Raw genomic sequence first — 21,725 nt, 5'->3', positions numbered from 1 at the left:
ACCAGTAATGATACAGGTAGGAATGGTTGGTGTTGTTCACAAACCAAATGATGACGAACAAGTAGAGATGCACATATGGCCACCCGCTGGTTTTTATGAACTTGGCTTAGAACCCTGCTGTGTCTAGCACTCTCTGTCTCCTATTTGGGGTACCATGAACACCAGAAGCCATCATCTTCACATCACTCATTGCATTCAGTTGTTCCTATAGTAAGTATTTCTCAAGATGCTGCACATCAAGCCACACCACAGATCTCAGGAGACTGGCAGTGAGAATACATTGATATTGCATAGTGCTACTAATCTTAGCAGCTAGCCAGTTGTTGTATCTTATACCCACTAGCAAGCGAACCAGGTTTTATAAAGGACAATTCAGTTATTGATGTTTCACAGCACCACACAAGCACTCATAGTATCCCTGAAGTTATGTATACAAAGATTTCAACTTGTACAAATTGTAAATTAACGTGTTAATATTTTATTCTTTTTATAGATGTTACCTCAAACTACAGACAACACATAACATAGGTGAGTGGAGGGGAGGACTGCCAAGAGGGAACTCCATGCACACATGCAACAGGGGTAGGGTTGGAAGTCCTGGCACAGAGTCTCTAATAGAAGCCCACTTGGTCAGTCTATTTTTGGGTAAATCGTAAACATTCTGAACTGTGGGCCGTAAAACAGAGTCTAATGTCGATGTTTAGGTGTCTGGTTGATTGTGACCACACAGCCAAGAATTCCTGTCATCTGATCCTCAGTGTTGGGATACTAGCTTCCATCAGGAGGCTGTCTATGGGGCTTGTATGGCATGTGCCAGTTCCAAACTGCACACTACTGTGTTGAATTGGGTTTAAGCAGCTCAGTACCAACAGTGATGCGATTTCCATAAAGATTTCATCCAAAATCTAGGTGAGATAATATCAAAGCTTTGTAAACTCCCAGAAGAACTGTGCAATCTGTTCTCCAAGAGGTGTTGCTGAAAAACCTGAGGGCATTAAGTTCACTCATGCAATTTGCTTTTAGCTGGCATATGTACGGTAACCATGTGTACTATTATCAAATAAAGGGGCAAAAAATTTGCAATTTTCAAAGACTTCAGGTAACTGATTACCTAGGTGAAGTTCTGGGTGAGTCAACAAAGGTGCACAGGGCAAGTTTTTGTAGGAGAAAATTAATGCCCATGATTCAGTGCACAGCTTTCCACTTTCTGTAATCTCCCTGAAGTTGGTGATCTATGATGCACAATAATAAAGAAGTGCAATATAGGCTAAGAAGATCAAAATACACTGAGGGTGAGACCACAGATCACACTGCCACTGACTGCCTTGAAGAGGTGACACTCAAAACTGATCCCTGAGGTACTCCATTTTCCTGTACACACTGGTTGTTGAGGGCTGAACCTACCTGGATCTGGAACAATTAGAGGGATAGGAAATTCTAGATAACAATTGGTAGGCAATTCTGGAAACACCATTCATGCAGTACAGACAGGATGTAATGGCACTAGGTGGTATCATACACCTTCAGGAAATCAAAGAACGCATTGATCAGGTGTTGGTGATGCATGAAATAGCTGCACACTGGAGATTCCAGATGTATCAGTTGATTTGTGGTGGATCAGAGCACCTGAAAGACACTTTGAAATTTAACTACAAGTCCTCTGGCTACCAGACTCAACAGTCATCAGTTACTCATTATTTCAAATAATTTACACAACCCAGTCATTAAGGAGACTGGCCAAGATAGAGTCAAAATTTGCAATTTTTTTCCAGGTTTCAGGATAGGAATAATAATACTCTCTCACCACTGGAAGGGAGACTCCCCATCTCACCATGAGTGGAAAATTCGAGGAAGTGTTTTATGGTGTCAAGGTTTTTAAGCATTTGACTGTGGATTTTATCACAGCCAGGAGCTGTGTCTCGACACTCTGCTAAAGGACTGCAGCACTCTCATTCACTAAACAAAACACTGTATTGTCATGTCCTGGAATAGGACCAATCACCAACTCTGGACGAAGGTGTGGTCTGAATGATGCAATCAGGACATTGATGACAATGTGGGCTGCGGTCTATGAAGTTACTTTTAAAGGAGTGAAAGGGAAGAAAATCTCCTTGGATGCTTAGCAGAGGTGATTTTGCAGTGGAGAGGGGAGGTTGTTGGCTTCATATGAAGTGAATAAGGGTGCGAACACTTGAGGATTCAGTTTAAGAACAATTTTTACTTTCCAATAGTTCAGCCTTATCTGGAGAGATGTCTTACAGTGTCTTCATATCTTTGCAAATCAATGAGTACAAAACATGGTACATGTTAATCCATTCCAGCAATTCCCTTTCCTCGAGTTCTGCCTTCTCCTATCAGAGATGAGCGCTCTGCTTGCAACTCATTCCAACAATACAGAATAAATATTTCAAGCACAATTGGAGACAAGTTCGAGTTGGTGCTTGTTGTTCTTTCTGTTCCAACACACAGAAAATGTCAATTATTACCCACTGCTACTACTAGTGAAACTCTATGGAGCTTGTTCTTCATCAACAGGCAGAAAACTTAGGATGAAAATGTTGCTGGATACTTATTGTGAACTCGGTTGCTCTCCCTTGAATGTGTACGTACTTCTTGTGATTTTTTTTACCACAGCAGCATCAAAGTGTCACTCTGAGGTTCAGCTGTAGTACCTCTTCTTCTGGTTCCTGGTAGTGACTGTCTTGTGTCCTGCACTGGCTGTTTGTACACTTGTTTTTCAAGGACTTTCGTGTGACTTTCTCCCATAGAGATGTTTTCCCTGACTCTTCTGATGGTCTTCCTAAAGATTCTTCCCGAACCTTCCACAGGTTTCTCAAACTTTTAGGCTGTATTCCAGCATCACCTAGATGACCAAGGCTGTTGTCCTCGCCATTACTGCACTGCAACTTTCTCAGCAGGTTGTCAACAAATTTGACTTCATATGGAGCCCCGGCCCACTTTCTGATATCTGACTCACATCATGCCTTGTCTGGTGTCTTAAATATTACTCTTAATAAATAATCTTTATCAGGTTTAGCACTACAACTGAATTAATGTTAATGAAAGCCATTTCAGCTCTACAAGGGGGTATGCCAAAAGATATAGCACAAGCTCAGAAATTTTTTTTATTTACAACATAACTGATACAACTTTTCAAACACTCTCTAACAGCACTTACACATTCTTCCAGCCTTTGAAACCACTTCAAAAATGTTTCAGTCCAAGCTTCTTCAGAGTAGTACCTTAACAGCATTGCCATATGTGGTGTTAGCCTCTTCACTGGATGGAAAATGCTGCCCATGATTTTTTCCTTTGTCTTTGGGAGCAAGAAGAAGTCACAAGGAGCCAGGCCACGTGATGGGGGTGGGTGCAGCAACACTTGCACTTTTATCTTCTCCAAGACATCCATCGTTCTGGCAGTCGTGTGGGCTGATACGTTGTCATGATGCAGAAGGTGCTTAACCTTCTATTTTTGGTGCTGTGACCACCACGTGGCAATGACTTTTGGCAGCAATCTTTAGTCGCATACCACTCAGTATTGATTGTGCAACAGGTGTCTCAAGGTCACAGGTGTAAGATGATCCACCTTTGTGAAGGAAGTGGGCACCATCATCTTTCCAGAGCTCTAATGTCTGAACTTTTGTGAGTGGTCCCTCACCTGGAAAGCACCATACTGAAGACTGCCTCTTAATTTTTGGGTCATACTGGTACATCCGTGGATCATCACCTGTGACAATATTGAGAGTCTTTGGACTGCCCTTTGTCGAATTCTTTTAAGCATAAAACACCAATCCGTTCTTGGGTGTTTTGGGCTTCTGTCAGGGAATATGGCTCAATGGGCCCTTCTCTTGTTTAGGCTTAAATGACAGTTTGCACCATAGTTGATCCAGTATTTAGGATTCCTTCAGTGTCACGAAATGCAAGATGTGGATCACTTTACATCATTTTCCTCACAGCATTAAAGTTTTTTTGGGGGGTCAATGCCATTGTTATGTGACCAGAACAAGGTTCATCTTCAAGAGACTGGTGACCCCCTTGAAAATTCATGAAACCAAGTTCCAACAATTGTTCCAGAAGGGGAAGACTGAGCATCAAAAACACATACCATAGAAGAGTGGCATTCTTCTGCAGTTAACTTTGTGATCACTGCACAAAACCTGTGGCGTGACAGATCCATGATGCACCGTGTCTGACTCAGCACTGCCTGCTTCTCCACTCGCCATTCACATATGGTTTGAAATCCATTGTGGGGGAACTGTCGCAAACCCTTCATGATTGAAAAACAATGTTCTTTCAAACTGAAATAATCCCATTCTTGTTAGACTTCTGGTGTAAGAGTTATTAAAACCATTTGGAACAGCCCTCATATCATTATACTTTTATTGTGTTTAGATTAGTTTCATCATTTTACATCTTCAGGTTGCCCATTTTAGTTTGGCCCATTGAACTGCCTGAGCAGGCAAAACGAGTAGCTCTTGCAGTTCAACAGCCAAGATGAACTCGCAACCTGGAGATGTTCAGTGAATGAAACTGGTTGTAAAACAATAAATCTATAACAATATGTCTAAGGTGGTTTTCATTAATAATTCACTATTAATAAAACTTTCTCTCCTTTGCTCATAACCATGCCACTTCTTACATTAACAAAATTATTTAGCCATGACAGTATGATTTAAGACCTTATGCATGCAAGGATAAGTAGTTTTGATTTTCCAGGAGTTTCTGGACCATACTGACCAGAACAGCAGAGCCTTGTTTCAATTTTGATTTTTCCTTTTCGTCTCCGTGAGGTTTCAGTTTCTGCAAGAATTTTCATATCTTGACTTCTTGGCCAGGAAACACACATTCTTTTCTAAGGCAACCCTTGGCTCTTTCTGCTAATGGTTAGTGGCAGATTGTTTGTCCATTTCACCCTGAGATGGGGCACATTGGCAGATGTCCTCTTCCCTGGTTATACCAGGAGAGAAAGAGGCATCTCTGGCTGTGTCATTGGGGTACTTTCCACTGGTGCCGTGGGTCTGAGGGTGGTGGTGTCCTTTAACTCAACTGAGAATCATGCTTTAGACTGTGGCTAGGTCCATGAGCTGCTGTTTGAGAGCATGCTGTCACTGTACTAGGAGTGGTTTTTGTCAATGTTTGTGTAGCTCAATGTCATGCTGATTGTGTGAAGTTGTTCAAACTTTTTCTTTGCATCTTGGTACGACAGCCATTATAGTCTGTTAATACCTGCATTTTCTTCTTCCTCCTCGAAACTAAATGTGTTAGCGAATGAGGAAGTAGGGAGGGTGAGGGTGTTTGTGTGTTGTTCTGGGCAGTTTATGCATATAAACCATAACCCATGATCTTAACTTTCTCACGTAGAACATTTCCATTGAAGGCACAAATGAAAGCTCAAGTTGGTTGGTTGGTTTAAAAGAGGGGGGAAGGGACAAAACTACGAGGTCATCGGTCCCTTGTTCCTAATAAAACAATGCCACAAGTGTTACAATAAAACAAACTAGACATATAACACCAAACGAAAAGAAAGGAAAAACCACAAATGAAGGAAAGGCAAGGAACACTAAAAGAAACAAAAAGAGGACAAGAAAACAGACACTAGAAACAGAAGAGAACAAAACAAGAAAGCAGATTACAGTGGCTGGCCGACCATGAGAATTAAAAGGAAAAGCCAGCCACTCTGCAACACATTAAAACCTCCACCCTAAAAGAACTAGGGTGGAGGACACAGAGGGACAAAGGACATGCGCTAAAACTTAGATCAAATGATAAAACCCACCCTCCGAACAAAACGTAAAACTAAATCAGCCAATAAGGCGTTGTCAGATAAAATGAGCGGCAATGAGTCCGGTAACCCAAGATTACATCGCTGGGCAGTCAAACTGGGACAGTGTACCAGAATATGGGCCACTGTCAACTGGGCACAGCACCAACACTGAGGCAGGTCCTCACGGTGCAAGAGGTAACCGTCGGTTGCCCAATCATAGCCAATGCGGAGCTGGCAGAGGACAACTGATTCCCTGTGAGAGGCCCACATGGAAGACTTCCACACATTCATAGTCTCCTTTATGACATGTAGTTTGCTGTGCGTACTGTTTTGCCATTGTCTCTCGAAACCGAAAAACGCTGCGGCGTAAGTCAGAACGCAGGTCAGGTTCAGAGATGCCCATCTCCAGAAGTGATGTCCACTTAGCCTGTTTGGTCAGCCTGCGGCAAAGTTCATTGTTTGGGATGCCATCGTGTCCTGGGGTCCACGAAAACAACACTGAACGATGGGACGGGTCCAGGGCATAGATGGACTCCTAGATGGATGGCACCAAAGAATGACGAGGGTAGCACTGGTTGATATCTGTAGACTGCTCAAGGAGTCAGTACACACAACAAACGATTCCCCGGGGCATGAATGGATGTGTTCAAGAGCACGAGATATAGCCACCAGCTCGGTGGTGAAAACACTGAAGCCATCGGGCAATGAATGCTGTTCAATATGTCCTCCACGGACATACACAAAGCAAATGTGAGCATCAGCCATCGAGTAGTTGATGTAAACCACTTCGTGGCCTCTGTACTTCTCAAGAATCGAGAGGAAGTAGCAGCGGAGAGTCGCGGGGTTAACTGAGTCCTTAGGGTCACGAGAAAAAAGGTCCAGGCGAAGCTGTGGCCTTGGTGTACACCATGGAGGTGTACGTGAATGGACCTCAAGTATAGGTGGTAAAGGCAAAGACTCCAGTTCAGAAAGAAGGGATCGGACATGAACTGCAATTGGAAGCCCTGACCTGGGCTGCCAAAGCGGGAGATGAATGGCCGTGGGTGTGAAAAGGAGACAGTGATTTGGATGCGCAGGAGAACTATGAATGTGCGCTATGTAACTGGCCAGCAGATGTGCATGCCTAACCTGCAATGGAGGCACTCCAGCTTCCACAAGGATGCTAGTAACCGGACTCCTCCTGAAAGCTCCTGTCGCTAGGCGAACACCGCAGTGGTGCACTATGTCGAGTAAACACAACACCGAGGGCTGCACCGAACCATACACCACATTCCCATAGTCAAGGCGGGATTTAACACGGGCTCTGTAGAGCTGCAGCAGCTTAGAGTGATCTGCACCCCAATTGGTGTTGCTCAGGCAGCGGAGGGTACTGAGGCGCAGCACTTCCGCTTAAGCTGACAAAGGTAAAGAAGCCAAGTCAATCGGGCATCGAAAACCAGCCCTAAGAATCGATATGTCTCCACTACAGTGAGTGGATCGTCGTTAAGGTAAAGTTCTGGTTCTGGATGAACAGTACGATGCCAAGAGAAGTGTGTAAAAGTGCGGCCGAAAACTGGAAACCGTGGGCTAGAGCCCATGACTGTGCCTTGTGGATGGCTCCCTGTAGGCACTACTCAACAACACAAGTACTGGAGGAGCAGCACGAAATGCAGTAAACGTCTGCATACAGAGAAGGTGAGACAGAGGGCCCTACAGCTACTGCTAGACCATTAATGGCCACTGAAAATAGAGATACACTCAATACAGAGCCCTGTGGGACTCCATTCTCATGGGTATTGGGGGTGGGGGACTATGGGAGGCACCAACTTGGACACGGAACGCACGAAGCGACAGAAAATTCAGGATAAAAATCGGGAGTGAGCCTTGGAGACCCCACTCATATAATGTGGCAAGGATATGATGTCACTAGGTCATCTCAAACTTTTCCTAAATAAAAAAATACGGTAACCATGTGTTGGCATCTGGTAAATGCTGTTCGGATGGCAGACTCAAGGGACACAAGATTATCAGTGGTAGAGCGGCCCTGGCGGAAGCCGCCCTGACATGGAGCTAGTAGGCCACATGAATCTAGGACCCAACCCAACCGCAGACACACCATACATTCCCTCAGATTACATAGAACGTTAGTGAGGCTGATGAGCCGATAGCTATCCACAACAAGTGGATTTTTACCGGGTTTGAGTACCGGAATGATGGTGCTCTCCCACCACTGTGATAGAAAGAGGTCATCGCACAAGATCTGGTTGAAGATGACGAGGAGATGTTTGTAGTCATATGAGAGATGTTTAATCATCTGACTGTGGATCCAATCTAGCCCAGGAGCTGTGTTGGGGCAATGTGCAAATGCACTGAGGAGCTCCCACTCTGTAAATGGGAGGTTACTGGGTTCACTGTGGCGTGTAGTGAATGAGAGGATTTTCCTTTCCATCGACCATTTGAGGGTGCGAAAGGCTGGGAGGTAATTCTCCGACACAGAGGTTCGAGCATAGTGCTCAGCAATCACATTTGTGTCGTTAGGTTATGTTAACACCGGGGAAACCTGTTGGGGTCTGGTACCCGAAAACATGTTTGATCTTTGCCCAGACTTGGGAAGGTGACATATGGCACCCAATGGTCGAGACATATCTCTCCCAGCATTCCTGCTTCCATCATTTGATAAGTTGGCGAATGTGAGTACGGAGCTGTTTAAAGGCTATGGAGTACTCCAGGGAAGGGTGCCACTTATGTCGCTGTAGAGCTCACCGAGGCTCCTTAATTGCTTCAGCAACTTCCGGCGACCATCAAGGGTCTGTCTTTAACCAAGGGCACCCTAAAGAGTGCTCTCCAGTGTATAAATGGGAGAAGTTATGGGCTGCAAATCAATGGCCGAATAACTATCTCGAGCCACACTGAAATGTGTGGTGGCCCCAGTATTTAAGAGGCAGAGGTTGGACTGAGACAGTACAGTTTTGAAATCTCTGCTTCGGCCAGTAAGCACAGTGCCACCCCACAAGGGGTTATGGGCGTTAAAATCTCCCAAAAGTAGAAAAGGCTTAGGGAGTTGATCAATCAGTGCAGCTAATACATTCAAGGATACTACACCATCTGGAGGAAGATATACATTGCAGGCAGTTATTTCCTGTGTCATCCTTATTCTGACAGCCACAGCTTCAAGAGGGATTTGAAGGGGCACAGTTTCACTACAGACTGTGTTTAAGACATAAACACGAACTCCACCTGACACTCTATTATAGTCACTATGGTTCCTGTAATATCCCTTATAGCCGCAGAGGGCAGGGGCCCGCATTGCCGGGAACCAGGTTTCCTGGAGGGCAATGCAGGAAGCAGATGTAAAGCTCAACAGTTGGCAGTGGAAAAAACTGCCGCAATTCCACTGGAGCATGACGTCTTCATTAGACTGGGAAGGCATGGAACATTCAATGAGGCAGTTTACGCCTCGGGGTCACCTGCTGCCACCAACTTTTTGCCTGAGCAGTCTACATCCACTTTGTCTGAGGGTTCGGAGAGATCTAGGTCCTCAGCGGATGCCAGAATCTCCACCTCATCCACAGACGCAGAGCTTGGAGGTAGTGGTGGTGTGGGTGCCACCACAATTCCCTTTGTCTTGGGGACCTTCTTTTTGAATTTCTCTCGCTGTTCCTTGGGTTTCCCTGGCTTGGAGGACTTCACTGATTCAGTCTCTGGGACTGAGGATGAGCGTGAAGCCCTATGCTCAGCTGCTTTTGGGCACTACAGTCACTGACGGGCGTCTTATTTCCCACTAGCAGAAACAAGGGAAGGGAGTGACCCAAGGGACCCCTTCCTAGCGAGAGCAGCCGAAGAAGTTGTATACTTCTCTGGCTTAGAAGTGGGGACGGACATCCTTGATGTTTGGGAGGGTGTTGGTCCTGAAGTAGGTGGTGCAAGAGCTACAGGGAGGGAAGTGACCTCCATCATCAAGGGGGCAGGTGTAGTCTTCCAGGTCTGAGAGGTGACTGCGGTTGGCGGAGCTGATGGGGCTAGAACTGTTGTAGCGGCGGCGTAAGATGATGTCATGCGTACAGGATGTAGACATTCAGATTTCCTCTTAGCCTTAGTGTAGGTCAGCCAGTCCAGGGTCTTGTACTCCATGATTTTCCTTTCTTTCTCGAGAACCCTACAATCTGGCGAGCAAGGCGAATGGTGCTCTCCACAGTTGACACAGATGGGAGGCGGGACACATGGAGTATCGGGATGTGATGGGCATCCACAATCTCGAGATGTGACGCTGGAAATATAGTGGGAAGACATAGGACCAAACTTCCAACATTTAAAGTACCACATTGGGGGAGGGATACAGGGTTTTACATCATGATGGTAGACCATCACCTTGACCATGTCGGGTAATGTACCACCCTCGAAGGCCAAGATGAAGGCACTGGTGGCAACCTGATTATACCTCAAGCGCCGGTGGACATGCCGAATGAAATGTACACCTCACCGTTCTAAACTGGCGTGCAGCACATTGTCGGACTGCAACAAACAGTCCCTGTGAAATATGATACCCTGGACCATATTTAAACTCTTATGGGGTGTGATGGTTACAGAAACATCCCCCAGCTTGTCACAAGCGAGTAAAGCCCGTGACTGGGCAGAGGATGCTGTTTTGATCAAGACTGACCCAGCTCTCATTTTGGACAAGCTCTCCACCTCCCCAAACTTGTCATCTAAATGTTCAACAAAACAATGAGGCTTCATCATGATGACAGATTCCGCATCAGCTCTTGAACATACAAGGAACTGGTGTGAGGAAGAGCCGCTGTCATCCGTAGCATGATGTTCCTCACATTGTGTGGCCAGTGAGGGGAATGATTTGGGGTCATACTTCTGTGCATGAATTGAGCCCGTGAACGCTTAGAGACTGCTGGTGTTTGACCACCAACAAGAGATGATGTACTACACTTCATCGCGTGTCATCTGCCCTGATGCCACCCACTCCGACCAGGGGCCCTCCCCACGGGTGCCACCCAGCCGCAGCAAAAGCCGCCTGGCAGGATGGCTATTGCCGGGGGTCTCAATGCCCCAGGGGGATGGGCATCTACCCCTTGGCAACCCGGGTACATGACAGCCCCACCACAATGGACTGGTTACCATGCTGGATATGAGGCGCAACCAAGCGAAGAAGTCCATTGTCATCGTCAGCGTAGAAAATGATACTGCACAGTTGATTGTAAAATATGCACCCAGGAGGGTGACCTCACCCAACGGTTGGAGAATGAGCAGAAGTGCAGATCCACGTCGAAGAATGATGTGATAGGTCTCAGCACATGATGCACCATGTAAGGCGCCCTATCCTAACTGGCTTGCTCTTTGGGAAAATTTTGAAAAATGGAGGTCAAACCCTTCAGGGGACCATCACAAAGGCCAAAACGTGTGGCACTCCTTTTAGTTGCCTCTTACGACAGGCAGGAATGCCTCAGGCCTATTCTAACCCCCGGACCTGCAGGGGGTGAAAGCTCAAGTGGCCAACTTATTAAGCTTAGAGCCTCTCTGAATTTTGAGGACGAGTTTTACTCCACACTACTCTAGGTTAGCGTGTAGTTCATCTGTTTGTATTGACAGATTTCAATGGAAGGAGGAGAGATGGTAACTGCTTTATCCTCAAGCTTGTCACAGGCCAGATGTGTCTGTGATTGGTTAGCATTCAAAGCTTTGATCAAGAGAGATCCATTTCCCATTTTCTCTACTGCAGTGGCTTTTCCAAATGTGCCCTCAATATTTTCAGAAAAACAATGGCTTCTTTCTTTTCCCAAAAGATTCTGGAGCACACCAAGAATTAACTGATCCGTGTGTCCATGTCTCCTTGCCTGATCCTCAACCCATGGGGTGGCCAAAGGTGGAATGTCATGGAACTTTATATCTCTCTATTGAAATCCTGATTTGTAACTGCTGAGATGGTCATGTTTGCACAGATGTTTTATTACAAATTGTCCATCCTGATGCTATTCTGAAGGCTCTCCCCAATGGCACCATTCTGGCACAGCAAAGGCTACATGGCACAGTAGCCATCACCTGGAGTCCTGAATCGGACACACAACTAATCCTTGCCATACATGGGGAACTCGACAGTATAATTCTCACATTGTCTGGTGGCTACAAACGTAAGGGTACATGAAGAGTCACCCATGATAAACTGGCTACCACACTATTTCAGGTGCAAATGTAAATCCAATTAAATAGCAAGTGCTGGGAATCACAGTACACAATGAACAGATTACACACCACATAACGCCTCCTTTTCTGAGGCACTTGCTCTTCTGCAGAATTTAGAGAAGTTGAGGTCAAACACCAGAAGGTGACCATAACTAATCAAGCCAAACATGTTGAGGGAAAGGTTGTGATGTGAGCTAAAACTGACAGTCAGCCTGATGAACTCCGTGTCATCAACGTGAACACTTGAATAGGTACAAGATGCCTTCTAGTTGCCTTTTACATTGGGCAAGAGTTATCACAGGTCTGTTCCAGTCTCCAACACCACAATGGGTATTCTGTGAAGGTGGTGGTGGTTGTTGGGATGTTTAAGGGGGACTAAACAGCGAAGGTCATCAGTCCCCCATTCCAAAAACAGGCGAGCCGAAAATCGGCGAAGCAGGTAAAAACCAATTGGGGGGGGGGGGGGGGGGGGAGACGCCCCCCAGGCGCTAAAAGAACACAAATGCAGCAACAAACACTACAGACAAGAAGAGTACAGAGGAACACCAGACAGAAAGGAACAGAAGAAAATAAGATGGCCGGAGACTGGTTGACTGACCACAAGGGAAAGAGTCAACCATCCGACGACACACCAAAACAGCAACAAATACTGAGAGACATGAGGACAAAAGACACAGAAAGGGAAAGGTGCAGGACCGCCCTAAATGGAACCATAAAAAGGACTGCCACGGATAAAATTTAAAACGTTGTCAGCCATGGAGGCATCGTCACATAAAACCAAAGGGAAAGTGCCCGGGAGATTAAAAGACTGCCGGAGGGTGCGCAGTCGGGGACACTCCAGCAAAATGTGGGCGACCGTCTGCCGGAACCCACACCAACACAGGGGGGGGATCCTCCTGACGCAAAAGATGACCGTGCGTCACATAGGTATGGCCTATGTGCAGCCGACACAGGATGACAGAGTCCCTGCGAGAAGCCCGCAGGGAGGAGCGCCACACATCGGTCGTCTCCTTGACAGCCCGCAGTTTATTCGGGGATGTCATGCCACGCCACTCAGCAGTCCACATCCCAAGCACCTTACGGCGCAACACCAGCTGCTGATCACGAGCTGTGAGGCCGATTTCCAAAGCTGGGGCGTCGATCGCCCCTTTGGCCAGCCTGTCGACACGTTCGTTCCCCGGGATGCCAACGTGACCTGGCGTCCAAATAAAGACCACCGAACAACCAGAGCGGGTAATGGCGAAAACAGACTCCTGAATAGAGGACACCAGAGGAGAAGAGGTATAGCAGCAGTTGATGGCCTGGAGGCTGCTCAGGGAGTCACTGCAGAAGACGATGGACGTACCTGAGCAGGAACGCATATGCTCAAGAGCGCGCAATATGGCCACCAGCTCTGCAGTAAAAATACTGCAGCCAGCCGGCAAGGAGCGCTGTTCAACATGGGCAGCGCGAGCAAAAGCGTAGGCAGTGCGACCATCAACCAGGGAACCATCAGTGTAGACAGTCTCACAGCCCGAAAAGGAGGCGAGGAGCGCAAGAAAATGGTGACGGGGGGCCACAGGCGGAGCCGAGTCCTTGGGTCCCTGTGCCAAGTCCAGACGGACAGACGGCCGGGGTAAACACCAGGGAGGCGTAGGTGCATGGACCCGGAAGGGAGGCAGAAGAGGGATTGACCCCAGTTCCGACAGCAGGGACTGGACGCGGACAGCTATGGAAAGCCCAGACCTAGGTCGCCGTTCGGGCAGATGGAGGACCATGGCAGGGAAAAGCAGGCGACGATTGGGATGGCCCGGCGAGCAATGCACGTGGACAGCATAGTCGGCGAGCAGTCGATGGCGGCGAATCCACAGCGGAGGAACCATGGCCTCCACCAGTAGACTATCCACGGGGCTCGTACGAAAAGTGCCAGTTGCAAGCCGAACCCCACAGTGGTGTATGGGGTCTAACAACTTCAACACTGAGGGTGATGCAGACCCATAGGCCAGGCTCCCATAATCAAGCCTGGACTGCACAAGGGCTCTGTATAATCGCAACAGCGTGCAGCGATCCGCACCCCAAGAGGTGTGGCTCAGGCAGCGGAGTGCGTTGAGGTGCCGCCAGCACTTTGGCTTCAGCTGAGTAATATGAGGAACCCATGTGAGCCGGGCATCAAAGACGAGTCCTAAGAAGCGGCAAGTGTCCACCACGTCAAGCAGGTGGCCGTCGAGAAGTGCTTAACTCGAGTCTTGGCTGCAGAGAACTGAAAACCATGAGTCAGAGCCCATGATGATGCCTTGCGGACGGCTACTTGCAGCCTGCGTTCGGCGACTCCCGTAGTCGCGGAGTGAAATGAGATGCAGAAGTCGTCGGCATACAAAGAAGGAGACACCGACGACCCCACGGCTGCAGCCAGACCATTAATGGCCACTAGAAATAAGGAGACGCTCAACACCGAGCCCTGCGGGACCCCATTTTCCTGTATATTAGATGAACTAGAGGCGGCACCCACTTGCACCCGGAAAGAGCGGCGCAATAAAAAGGTTTGAAGAAAAGCCGGGAGCTGACCACAAAGACCCCACTCATGTAACGCAGCAAGGATGTGATGCCTCCATGTGGTGTCATACGCCTTCCGCAGATCAAAAAAGACAGCAACGAGGTGCTGACGTCGGGCAAAGGCCGGACGGATAGCAGATTCCAGCCGCACCAAATTGTCCGTTGCAGACCGGCCCCGACGGAAGCCACCCTGGGATGGAGCGAGGAGACCGCGCGACTCAAGGACCCAACACAAACGCCGCCCCACCATACGTTCGAGCAATTTGCACAGAACGTTGGTGAGGGTAATGGGACGATAGCTGTCCACCGCCAGTGGGTCCGCACCGGGTTTCAAGATGGGGACAATAAGACCCTCTCGCCATTGCGACGGGAACACGCCCTCGCTCCAAATGCGGTTAAAGATGGTGAGGATGTGTGTCTGGCAGTCCCTGGAGAGATACTTCAGCATCTGTGCGTGGATGCAGTCTGGTCCTGGTGCTGTATCAGGGCAATCGGCGAGGGCAGCGAGGAATTCCCTCTCGCTGAAAGGAGCATTGTATTTTTCAGAACAACGTGTGTGGAATGATAACGGCGTCTGCTTGGCTCGCTCCTTGAGAGAGCGAAAGGCGGGGGGATAAGTTGCAGTCGCAGAGCTCTTAGCAAAGTGCGCAGCAAGGTGTTCAGCAATGGCGGCAGCGTCCGTGCAGACAGCGCCGTCCAAGGAGATCCCAGGGACACCCATAGGGGTCTGGTATCCATAAATCCGCCGGATCCGGGACCACACGAGCGAGGGGGAGACACGGGAGCCCAAGGATGAGACATACCTCTCCCAGCACTCCTGCTTACGCCGTGTAATAAGACGACGAGCCAAGGCACAGAGCCTCTTAAAGGCGATGAGGGTCTCTAGAGACGGGTGCCGCCTATGACGCTGGAGGGCCCGCCTACGGTCGCGAATAGCCTCAGCGATCTCCGGCGACCACCGGGGTACAGCCTTCCTCCAAGGGAGTCCAGAAGAGCGGGGGATGGCAGCCTCGGCCGCCGAAATGATGGACGTGGTTAAGACACGGACCACCTCGTCAATGTCACCCTGTGGGGAGACTCGATGGTTGCAGCGGAAGTAAAAGCCGGCCAGTCAGCCCTGGGGAGAGCCCAGCGGGGCAGGCGCCCAGAAGAATGACACTGGGGCAGTGACAAATAGATGGGAAAATGGTCACTACCACACAGGTCAGGATGCACTCTACAGTGGAGGGATGGGACAAGTCCGGGGCTGCAAAGAGAGAGATCGATGGCCGAGAATGAGCCATAGGCCACACTGAAATGCGTGGGAGCACCAGTGTTCAAAAGGCTAAGGTCGAGCAGAGCCAACAAATGCTCCACGGCACGACCGCGGTCATCGGAGACAGTCCCACCCCATAGAGGGTTGTGGGCATTGAAATTGCCCAGCAACAAGAAAGGTGGCGGCAATTGGGCTATCAGAGCAGCCAGGACATGCTGCGCGACGGCACCATCCGGTGGAAGGTAAAGACTGCAGACGGTAACAGCCTGTGGCGTCCACACCCAAACAGCGACAGCCTCTAAAGCTGTTTGTAGAGGAATAAACTCGCTGTGAAGAGAGTTAAGGACATATATGCAGACGCCACCAGACACCCTTTCATAAGCTGCCCGGTTCTTATAATAACCCCGATAGCCACGGAGGGCGGGGGATTGCATTGCGGGAAACCAAGTTTGCTGAAGGGCAATGCAGAAGAAAGGGTGAAGGCTGATAAGTTGGCGGAGCTAAGCTAGATGGTGGAAGAAACCGCTGGAGTTCCACTGGAGGATGCTGTTGGCCATGGATGGGAAAGGCGTGAAGGGACTGGGGAGGCAGATTACGCCTCCTGGGCCCCTGCTGCTACTGAGTCACCACCTGTACAACAGCCATCCATTGCGTCCGAGGGACTGGCGAGATCCAGGTTCTCAGCGGACGCCAGAATCTCCACCTCATCTTCAGATGCAGAGTGAGAAGGTTGCGGTGGGACAGGTGCCACCGCAATGTCAGTATGCTTGGGAGCCTTTTTCTTGGTCTGCTTTGCGCGCTGTGCCTTAGGTGGTTCTGGCTGGGAGGGCCGCACCGGGTCAGTCTCAGGGACTGAAGACGACCGTGACGCCCTACGACCAGTGGTTGTTTCAGAAACTTGCGGGTGTCTGCTGTGCTGCTGGTCGGAACTTGTGAAGCGAGGTCCCCAAGGGACCCCTTCCTTGCGAGAGTAGCCGAAGAAGTCTTACGCTTCTCCGGCTGGGAAGGGGGAATTGATGTCCCCGATTGTTTGGGGGGGGGGGGGGGGGTGGTGTTGCTCCTGAAGTAGATGGAGCAGGAGCAACAGGTTGTGAAGTGCCCCCCACAAGCAAGGGGGCTGGTGGATGCTGACTGATCTTAGAGCTGAGTCGTGATGATGGAAGAACCGTCGATGCAGCAGCGGCGTAGGTTGACGTCATTGCCACAGGATGGAGCCTCTCGTATTTCCGTCTAGCCTCGGGGTAGGTCAGGCGGTCCAGGGTCTTATATTCCATTATCTTCCTTTCTTTCTGGAATATCCTACAGTCCGGCGAGCAGGGGGAATGGTGTTCTCCGCAGTTAACACGGATAGGAGGCGGGGCACATGGAGTATCAGGATGCGAAGGACGTCCACAATCCCGACACGTGATGCTGGAAGTACAGCGAGATGATATGTGCCCGAACTTCCAGCATTTAAAACACCGCATCGGAGGAGGGATATATGGCTTCACATCACAACGGAAAACCATCACCTTAACCTTTTCGGGTAAGACATCACCCTCAAAGGCCAAGATGAAGGCACCTGATTATGACCCCGATGGACGCGCCGGACGAAGTGAACACCTCGTCGTTTGAGGTTGGTGCGTAATTCATCGTCGGACTGCAGAAGAAGATCCCTGTGGAAGATAATACCCTGGACCATGTTGAGACCCTTATGCGGCGTGATGCTAACTGAAACATCCCCCAACTTGTCACAATTGAGCAACATCCGGGACTGGGCAGAGGATGCCGTTTTGATGAGCACAGAACCAGAGCGCATCTTGGACAAGCCCTCCACCTCCCCAAACTTGTCCTCTAAATGCTCCACAAAAAGCTGGGGCTGGTTGACATAAACGATTCCCCATCAACTCGCGTACACACAAGGAACCGGGATGAATATTCTCCACTGCCTTCTTTTGCCAAACGTTCCTCCCATGGAGTGGCCAGGGAGGGAAATGATCGTGGTTCGTATTTCCTGCCGTTGAGGTTAGACCTCGATCGCTTAGAGACTGCTGGTGGAGGCCCACCAGCGAGAGATGATGTACCACGCTTCATTGCGGGTCATCCGCCCTGATGCCACCTACTCCGACCAAGGGCCCTCCCCACGGGCGCCACCCAGCCGCAGCAATAGCCACCTGGCAGGATGGCCATTGCCGGGAGTCCTGATGCCCCAGAGAGATGGGCATCTACTCCTTGGCATACGTGGGGAGTTAACGGCGCAGGCATCAGTAGAGCGATCCCTGTGTTGTCAGGGGGCTACAACCAACAGGGTACATGGCGGCCCCACCACAACGGACTGGCTACCGTGCTGGATCTTAGGTGCAATAAAGTCCAACGTCGTCGTCGCAGTTAAAAGCAACACTGCAGAGTGCAGCGTGGTAATTGTACCCAAGAGATGGAAAACGAGGGGGACACCATTGCAACGACGAAAAAGCCGGCTAAAGGTCTCAATGCACGACGGATACAGTGCACCATGTAAGGCGCCCTTCCCCAATTGGCTCGCTCTTCGGAATAATTTAGAAAGATGGAGGTCAAACCCGAGAGGGGACCATCACATAAGGCCGAAACATTTTAGACTCCTTTTAGCCACCTCTTACGACAGGCAGGAATACCGCGGACCTATTCTAACCCCCGAACCCGCAGGGGGAAATTCTGTGAAAAAGAAACCCATATATCCCAAAGTAATGTCTATTGTTCTTTACTTTTGCACATGTAGATGCTTCATTTGTAATGCATCTCTTGAATGTACGCTCTGACCTCACCACTGATCTCTCTCTGAATTTAACAAGTCTCAAAAGAGAATTTTCCTTTTTCTACAAAAATGTGCTATTTCATTTTAGCAACCAATACTGAATGAGAGCAGAATTAATATTTAATTTGCGCTCTGCCTTTTGGAAATGGCTTCACATGGTTTAAAAAAGTCAATTTCATGCCCAGATAATGCCTTCGAGTTTCTTGTCATTTATGTAGACAACTCCCATTCTGCATGTGAAACTATATAACAGCAGAACTGCAGCAAATGACTACATAATGTAGCATTGGGTATGGTGTAATAGTTTTAACATGACTAACTGGGGTGAAAGGAATTATGATTCATCTGAGGAGATACTCCACCCAATGAGATACTCATGTCTTAATGCATTTTCAGGGAACTTCAACATCTTGAGTAGTATTCTTTAGGGAGTTTCTGATAACTTCTTAACAGCTCATTTTTTCCCACGAAAGAATAAACACAAAAATGAAAACAGCTGTCGATGGCTAGAGGTCTCCGGTGAGTGTCATTGATATAGAGGAGTCTTTTATTGGGCTGAAATCTAGAATAAAGACGGTACCAGCAAGGGCGTTGTTTTCTCTACAGCACACAGGTTGGAGAGGGGGAGATTAGTGTTTAACATCCCATCGACACCGAGGACATTGGACATGGAGCAGAAGCTTTCATTGGGAAAGGATGGGGAAGGAAATCGGCCACACCCTTTCAAAGGAACCATCCCAACATTTCCCTGAAGCGATTTAGGGAAATCACGGAAAACCTAAATCAGGATGGCGGGCACGGGTTTGAACCAATACAAGTCCAGTGTGTTAACCACTGTGCCACCTCACTCAGTGGCACACAGGTCGGCAAGATCAGTTTTGCGTAGGCATCGATAGGGCAGTTTTAGGCAACCAACATGAGGAAAAAATTATGTAGTTTGAGCACCAACATTAAATCATTTAATGTTATTCATGATTTCTTTACATTTTCTCAATCACAGATTCAATATTCTTTACTACCCTTTCAAAAGAACACTGTTACGACAGACTGATATTTAGCATAACCCATCATCTAGGTTAGGCTGAACCATGATATGCTTGTGAAATGATGAAACCAATGAATGTCAAACTAGGACAAGGAGCTAAACATTTACTGAACAGTTCAATTACTTATTCAGAAGAAAGTCAGCAATCACAGGTGAAGTGCAACTCACTTTACTCTGTTTCGGTATTTAACCATACATCAAAAGGTACATCTTTATTTTTATTGTTATGGCAATTACCTTGCTTAATTTTGTGATTATGATAACTGGTTTTTAACATGCTGGACACTGTGTCTTTATACCAACATCCAGAAAGTCTTGGAGAGTGGTTGGTGGATGCTGACATGATGCAACCTGTCTCCCAAATGCATCTCAGACATACTCTATGAGATTCAAATTGGGAAAGCGAGCAGGCCACACCTTGCATGCAATATCTTCCATTTACAAAAAAACATCAATCACCCATGCTCTATGAGGTCGAGCATTACGGTCCATCGATACGAAGTTTGGGCCCACAGCACCCTGCAACAACTGTGCATGAAATCCCAAAACCTCCTCACGGTACCTGGTGGCAGTTAAATCTTACCGATTTACCCATACAATTTCATGAAGAGGTGTTTGATTGGTCAACATAATCCCTGGTTACACCATCAGGGATCCACCTAAATATCAGTCTCTTTCCACAATATTTGGGTCCCGAAATCATGTTCCATGTGCCATCCAGATGCAAATCCATCAACAATCACACTCCAGACCAAATCGGGACTCATCTGTGAAAAGAACATTGGCCCACTGTTCGACCGTCCAGGTAGCATGTTGACTGCTCCATTCTAGACGTTCCCTTCAGTGAAGACATGCCAGAGTAAACAGACAGCATGTCTCCAACAATAAAGGCCACTATGCAGGAGCCTTCTGTACACCTTTTGCCTCAGTACAACATGTCCAGGGGATGATGCGAGGTTAAATGCCAGTTGCAGTGGAGTACTAAGGCAGTACCGTCGTGCCCTTGCAGACAAATAACAGCCCACTCTTTCTGATGTCACACATGTTTGGCCCTGTCCTGGTCTCCGGGATACAGTTTCAGTCTCTGTAATATTCCTATGGCCCTCCAGCAGAGAGTCTGTAGGCATCTCCTCTGTGCCCTACTGCACTGTCTGTGGCTGCGTACACAGCAGATTTTGGATGTGGGACTACCCTACAAACACTACCTTGCTTGATAGGCGCTCTGAAGTCATTGCTGGCGTGGTTGTCCGTTGATCGGAATGCCATCTTCCATGCAGAACATGATTGTAACGGCTTATCCTGACACTTTGTATGACTATATTGTGAATTGGACACAGGATGGGGAAATAGCAGTCTGTTGCTTTAATTTTGGACACCAGTGTATTTTCCTTTTGACAAGTAGTCACTACAATCTCTTAACATAGCAAAAAGTGTGTGAGCATTACCTCATTAACAACTGATTAAACAGGAACCAAATTATTTTATAGAAAAAAATATCAGTTATTTGGATTCAGAACAATAGTTGTGTTTTTTTCTGTTCTTTCCCCTTTCTCCATGAATCAGTGTATTGCCAGTTAATTCATCACTAAAAACCATTGTAATCTAAGAAACATTTGCAAACTAGTAACACTACTACACTAAATATTTTATAAGTAGCATAAATAAAAGGAACTTCAGCACATTTTTGTACAGAAAACTTCAACTGACCTTTATTTTATGCTCTATTTTAAATTGCTGATGTGTCATTTATCACTGGCTTAGAAAGTCTACAACTTTTACAATACATACCTCCAATAAAACATGGTGTACTTTTTTCAAAAATTCTTCATTATTTTCAAAATCCTCAATTAAAGTCTGTGGTAAGTCCCCTGCATGCCCAATCTGGAAAATGAAAATTATAGCCACTTGCAATATACTCCAAACTGTATTAATAGGATGAAACACGGACAAAATTTAAAAGTTATCTTTAGTCCAAGTAATGTCAAGACTAGTTTGATGTTTGAAAGGAAAGGTGATCATCCTGCAAGCCTAGAAAGGGACATATAATGCAGCAGTTACTCTGGTCAGTCTTAAGTACTAGTATTACTAACAGTGAAAATATTATCATTATCCAAATAATTTACAAGTGTTATGTTTCCTACAAACAACTGTGAAATTCAAAGTGTGTCTTAACTGTAAATATTGCTAC

At 47.6% G+C, this 21,725-nt stretch overlaps 1 protein-coding gene across 1 annotated transcript in view; it reads right to left on the bottom strand.

The window, feature by feature from the left end:
• LOC126481588 (multifunctional methyltransferase subunit TRM112-like protein) overlaps positions 1-21,725 on the bottom strand; it is a 43,894-nt gene that overhangs the window by 1,647 nt on the left and 20,522 nt on the right. The window contains exon 3 of the mRNA XM_050105447.1: positions 21,326-21,418. Coding sequence (XP_049961404.1) covers positions 21,326-21,418 — 93 coding nt within the window. The remainder of the gene's footprint in view (positions 1-21,325; positions 21,419-21,725) is intronic.

Source organism: Schistocerca serialis, chromosome 5 (assembly GCF_023864345.2).
Source record: "Schistocerca serialis cubense isolate TAMUIC-IGC-003099 chromosome 5, iqSchSeri2.2, whole genome shotgun sequence".
Lineage (NCBI taxonomy): Eukaryota > Metazoa > Arthropoda > Insecta > Orthoptera > Acrididae > Schistocerca > Schistocerca serialis.
The sequence above is the reverse complement of the archived record's forward strand: the minus strand, read 5'-3'. Positions and strand labels throughout refer to the sequence as shown.